We start from the raw sequence: 6,372 nt of genomic DNA on the forward strand, positions 1-6,372 counted from the left end.
AATATTATTCGCATCTTATATAAAATAAAGTCTTCAAAAAAATATAATATTATTCACATCGTCTTATATAAAATAAAGTCTTAAAAAAAACACTGAAATTTAAATTCAACCCTATTTAATTCTATTAAAGAGGTTGATGCACAGAGATGAAACACTCTCGCACAGTTATTATACAGTGGACCATGGTCACAAAACGACGTCATAACGGAGAAACGACTGTCATAAGTCGTAACGAAGCTCCGTAACTGATACTACTGATAGGGAATATACTCCAGGTATACGGCCCTAAGTATTTTGTACGTAGACGTGACTACGGGTACTAACCCTATAAAAAGGACCTTAACCCTACGTGCAAGGGACTTTTCCCCCTCTTTTCTTCTCTCTAGAGATCATCCAAGTAGTAATACTCTCTCCTCTGATCTCTCTAAATTATTCAAGATTAATCAATAAAGGAGATAACTTGAGAGCCCATTTTCGAATCTACATTATATATTTTACATATATTGCTATATGTACAATTTATATGGAAGAATTTAGTTCTATCAACTACAGTTCATCTCAAATGATATTGCCTCACATTTGATTTTATATTATCGAATGAAACTGTAGTTATATCGAAATGTAACTGTAGTTGTGTTGAAATGTAATTGCAATGTATATAAACTGATACCGAATAATAGTTTCACATTTTTTGTGTATATTGTCTAATGAAACTGTAGTTATATCGAAATGATATTGTAGTTGTGTTGAAAGGAAAGTGCAGTGGGTTATAAATGAAACTGCAGTTGTATTGAAAGGAAACTGAATAACAGGTTCACATATTTGAGTGTATAATATCGAATGAAACTGTAGTTATATCGAAAAGGAATTGCAGTTGTGTTGAAAGGGAACTGTAGTGTATAGAAACTGCATACTGAATAACAATTTCACATTTTTTTGTGTGTATTATCCAATGAAACTGTAGTTATATCGAAATGATATTGTAGTTGTGTTGAAAGGAAACTGCAGTGTATTATAAAAGAAACTATAGTTGTGTTGAAAGGAAACTGATTAACAGGTTCACATATTTGAGTATATAATATCGAATGAAACTGCAGTTATATCGAAAAGGAACTGCAATTGTGTTGAAAAGGAACTACAGTTGTGTTGAAAGGGAACTGCAGTTGCGTGGAACGGAGCCGTTTCAACCATTTGTTTTTATTAATCAAAACGACGTAGTTTTGAAGCATGGTCCACAATCCATTGTGAACCGTGGTCTACAGTAAAATTTGCACTCTCGACCCACATCAGAGTCCGACAGAATAGGTGGGAGGACCAGTACCGGTATCAACAACGAGTCCACCATATTTAGCCATAATTGTCATATTGTAGCTGCCCAAGCTCGATCATACATTTTTACCTATAATTTATCACTAAAAACCAACTGAACTATCCGTCCAGGCAGGTATCAATCCTCTTCTTCTTCTCCCGAAATGTTGAATTCTCAACCCTTAAAGCTCCCTACACCTCACCTCAACAGAATATTTGGAAGGATGTATTATGTCAATCACGATAATTCAGTGGTTTAGCAAACAGATATCAATCCTTTTCTTTGGATGATTTGCACTAGTCGTACATTAGATGCAGTCTGTCACACCCTCATAGGACCAACAAGAAAAGATATTTAATGAATTTCAACGTTAAAAGTGAACATAGACATCCCATGAAATGTCCATTTTCCTCAAAAAGGAAATTCAACATAACATTCTATTGTATTCTAGTCTTCTGGATCAATCTTGAAATCACAAACTCCCAATTCACTTTCAACCAAAATTTGACCTGGACCCAAACAATCCCTAACCATTCCGACCAAAGCCCAGGGACCCACACTCACAACCTTAAAACCGGTCGTAGGTTGTACTTTGTAGTATGTTTAACCGCTGTATCCAAGTTTACCGTTAAATTCAAGATTCCGGAGCGACAATCTCTCTCTAATCCCGCCGGCGGGAATACTGAGTATCCCTGACAAACAGCCACAGTCGGAAAATTTTCCCAGAATAAATGATCCTGAGGATATTGAAAAAATCTGCGACCGTTGAAGTATCCCTCTCTCTCATTTATATCTCATTTTCTTCTGGCAATAAATGCCACCGCTCCCCACTCTCTTATTATTCAAACTTGGCTTGGGGGTCTGGAACTGAAGAAATATAGCTGTTAAAAGGTACTTTCTTTTTCTTTTTGGCTTTTAGTGATCAATGCTGTGAAGGATTTGGAGTGTTCTTTTAGCTTTCTGCTGCTTTTGATCTGTAAAAAAATGGTGGGATTCTTGTTTAATCTTTAGTGTTCTCTGTAAAAAAATGGTGGATTGTTGTTTAATCTTTAGTGTTCTCTGTAAAAAAATGGTGGGATTCTTGTTTAATCTTTAGTGTTCTCTGTAAAAAAAATGGTGGGATTCTTGTTTAATCTTTAGTGTTCTCTGTAAAAAAAAATGGTGGAATTGTTGTTTAATCTTTAGTGTTCTTCAAGATTCTCTTTTGTATCAGTTAAAAATACGTTTTTTTTTTTTTTTTCTCATGTAACAAATTCTGCAGGCTTTTGTGGATACAGTTTTAGTTTTATGGTGTTCATCTGTTGATTCATTGGCTGCAGTGATTGATTGGGAGTGATTCTTAGGTTGAAGACTTGAAGAAGAGTGAATAATATATATCAGGCTTTTCAGGCCTGATTAATAATGGCTATTGTGAGTTTACATAATGTTTCTGCATTTGATTCTTCTTTCCCTGGTGAATCAAGGCGAAGGGGCGAAAGAGAAAGTCCAAGGACAGGTGCATCCACTCTCATTCAAATGTGGAGGGAGATTGAGGGTGAGAGCATGGTGAGTAATACCATAACCAGATTTGGTGATAGAGATGGGAAACTGAGGAGTGAGGGTGTGAATTCTGTGGGCATTTTCGAGTCAGATGGGCACAATAATGAAAATCAGACAGTTTTAGGGAATGAAAATCAGAATGGCACCTCAGATTACTCCATGGATCTTGGGGAGATAGAAAGACAGCGAGTCAGACAAGTTTTTCGGGGATGGATGGGCGATGGTGTAAAGATTCGTTCTTTGAACACATCGCCTTCGCCTATCAATGGCCAATCAAAGGCAGATTGGTTAGGTGGAAGTGAGTGTGTGAAGTTGAGAATTGTAAAGGAAGGGGTGCAGATGTATAATGAGCAGAGAGGCTCAAACAACTCTGATAGAGATGAAGGGGGTGCTGAAAATAGTCCTAAAATTGAGCAAGTGAGTGATAGGGTGCTGCTGAAAAATTCTGGAAATGGAGTGTGGAAGGGCTGCAGGGCCTTAAGAGGACTACGCGGCAGACAGGCTCTTCTCGATTTGCTGCTCAAGGCTCAGAGGGAACGGCAGAGAGAACTTCAAAGTTTGATGGAGGGTAGGCCTGTATCAGACTTTGCTTATCGTAATCGCATCCAGGTTTGTTACCAGTATAGTCTCTCAACTTCTTTTTTTTGGGTCTTATGATGTCAATATATTTTCCATCATATGAGGCTGTTCTTTGAGAATCATTTCATTTTTCAGTCACTGCTGAGAGGGAGATTCCTGCGCAATGATAGATTGATCCGGGATGAAAGACCTGCTGCGGCTTCAGTTGCAGCAAGTGAAATAGGCCTTCTGAGACAAAGACAAACTGTTTCTTATTTGAGGTAAATCAAGGAACCCTTATGCTTATTCCTCTAGAGTTTAGGGCATTTTTTGATTCTTTCTAGCTAACAAATTTTTATGTGTGAATCAGGGAAGGATTTTTGTCTAGATTGGTCCATATTGAGCCTAGTCATGGTCAAATTTGTGGTTTTCAGTCCAATGACTCCTCTAATGGTGAACATAATGCTCTTGAAAACGTTCGCTCTCAATCAGACATTGGACTAGACGTTACTGATGAATTTCGTGACCAATCTGAGCTTTCAAATGAATGGAGAGAGATCAATGAATCTCAGAGACTTGGGAACTCAGAGACAGTTGGGGAAATGAATCAGTATGGAAGTACTGCCAAAACTGCTGAAACATCAGAGCGAGGCTTAGAATGTGACAGTGAAAGTTGGCTCGAAAGTGCAGCTAACCAACAGTATCCAACAACTCGTGACAACGATGTTGAAGAACATAGTCATGTTCAAGGCTCGGAGAATGAGTGGCGTGGCAATGCTATACAGGAGGACTCGATGGATGCTCCTGTTGGAAGGGCGGACTCATTTTACATCCCAGATGACAACGGTGTTCACAGCGTGGAGCTTAGAGAACTGCTCAGCAGGTATTGGTGTATCAATTTAACAAATTTCTATCTAGTGGTTCATTGGAGGTACTTGCAAAAGTGAAACTATAGAGTCTATTTGATTGGTGATTCAGGCGACGTGTCTCTAATCTACTGCAAAGTGGTTTTCGCGAGAGACTAGACCTGCTGATACGGTCTTATGTGGAGAGGCAAGTGCAGGCTTCTCTCGACTGGGAGATGGATGGAACAGAATCCTCCCCCGATGCCAATGATCAAGGAAATGGCAATCAGGATGAGGATCACATAAACGATATCGAAAGAAATAACTTTTCACCAGATTCTCTATCCGAGCCTCTTTGGGACCAGGAGATGCTGGACACAGATATGCTTTGCTATAGTCCTCATCCACGCCCTGGAGCGGTGAGTTCATTCATTCCCGGGATTAGGGAACCCCAAAGTGTTTTTTCTCCTGGTTTCCGAGTAGTGCAGAATGAATTATTTCTAAATGAAGTCTTAAAAGTGTTAATAGGACGAAAGTTTACAACTTGCAGGAGTGGGAAATCATCAACGAGCTAAGGACCGACATGGATAGGCTTCAACAGCAGATGAACAATATGCAGAAAATGCTGGAAACTTGCATGGACATGCAAATCGAACTGCAGCACTCTGTGCAAAACGAAGTTTTCGCAGCCTTAAATCACTATGCTGTTTCAAAAGGTGCCTATGCAGAAAAAAAGAAAAAATCTTCTGTCTCTTTCTTTCTTTCTGTGTTTATGTTACTTATTCTTGTGTTACACATCCTTATTGATCAGATGAAAATGCTGCAAGTGAGGACAATCTTCTGAAGGACAAACCGAAATGGGATAATGTGAGAAAGGGAATCTGCTGCTTATGCTGCACAAGCAGCATAGATTCATTACTATACAGGTAAGACAAATCGCGGTTTTTGTTATCATCTGTTCCCATTTCTGAATCGCAGCCTAGCGCCCTGAATTGAAGCATGTGCTCCATCTCAACTAAAATTTTAAGCTGATAGTTGGACTGCACATTTATGTTTATATATTATTTATGCTCAACAGATACCGCTAATCTTTATAGGTGTGGGCACATGTGCACATGTTCAAAATGTGCCGAAAAACTGGTCCAAGAAAATGGGAAGTGCCCAATGTGTAAGGCACCTGTAGCTGAGATGATCCAGGCTTACTTTATACAACAATAGGAATATTAGGATTGCCAAAGTGAATATATATGCAGAGGTCTTTAATTTGATTTTCTTGCACACTTGCTCTATTACATGGATTACTCGATGGAATGGTCGATTTGATTCTATGTTAAGATTAAAGAATTTGGGATGAGCTTTTTTGAACTGAATTATGCTGACATGGCTGACACACAAACAAAAAAAAGTCCAGGTTTTTTATGATGGCTTGCAAGTTGCTCTACTGCAACAGTTTACTGCTGCTGGGATGTGTTCCTGTGAAGATGATTTGTGGAATTATAGGAAGAAGAGTTAGGAACATGAATATTATATGGTACTGAAGAAGATGTTCCAAAGTAGGTGGAGACACATTCATGGTAAAATACTAAAATGTTTAATTTGCCTCTTTTTTTTCCCCAGCATGATGCAATGTTATGCCTCCTGTATTCCTTGGATGAGATTAAAAAAAAAAAAAAAAGTGTTCTGTTTACTTTAATTTTTAAAATTTTTTATTCTCTTGTATGAGTTGTATCCTTTGGATGAGATAAAAATAAAAAAAACATGGTAAATAAGATATGAATACTTGTAGAGATCGAGTCTCAGTGGAGGCGAATTGACTCTTTGTGCTTCAACAGGTTGAGAAAGTATGGATGAACAGATACTACAATGTAATAGGGTTAATTGTATTTAAAAAAAAAATACTTTTAGAGAATATTATTTAAAATTAAGTAATACTCAGATCAACTAATGGTAATCACTTATGAACTAAAAAATAATAATAATAATAATAATAATAATAATAATAATAATGAAAAGGGTCAAATAGACACTTTACTTAAGAAATCAATTAGGCCATTAAACTTTCAAATGTTGCAATTAAGCCTTTAAACATATTTATTTTAGAGCATTGAGGCCCAGAAAGTG

General features: G+C 37.6%; 1 protein-coding gene across 3 annotated transcripts; it reads left to right on the forward strand.

Annotated features, from left to right (window-relative positions):
- The first annotated feature begins 1,788 nt into the window (after positions 1-1,788).
- Positions 1,789-5,616, forward strand: LOC116004260. Of its 3 annotated transcripts, none has more exons than XM_031244233.1 (8): positions 1,789-2,200; positions 2,571-3,457; positions 3,563-3,687; positions 3,777-4,289; positions 4,385-4,670; positions 4,802-4,967; positions 5,063-5,177; positions 5,330-5,616. In XM_031244233.1, the coding sequence occupies exons 2-8, from the start codon at positions 2,711-2,713 to the stop codon at positions 5,337-5,339; spliced, it is 1,962 nt and encodes a 653-aa protein (XP_031100093.1). In that variant the 5' UTR covers positions 1,789-2,200; positions 2,571-2,710; the 3' UTR covers positions 5,340-5,616. The 3 variants fall into 3 exon arrangements, with proteins under 3 accessions (XP_031100093.1, XP_031100091.1, XP_031100092.1); XM_031244231.1 differs by having other exon boundaries at positions 1,790-2,200; positions 5,349-5,616; XM_031244232.1 differs by having other exon boundaries at positions 1,790-2,200; positions 2,629-3,457; positions 5,349-5,616.
- Positions 5,617-6,372: the final 756 nt, after the last annotated feature.

Source organism: Ipomoea triloba, chromosome 14 (assembly GCF_003576645.1).
Source record: "Ipomoea triloba cultivar NCNSP0323 chromosome 14, ASM357664v1".
NCBI classification, from domain to species: domain Eukaryota; kingdom Viridiplantae; phylum Streptophyta; class Magnoliopsida; order Solanales; family Convolvulaceae; genus Ipomoea; species Ipomoea triloba.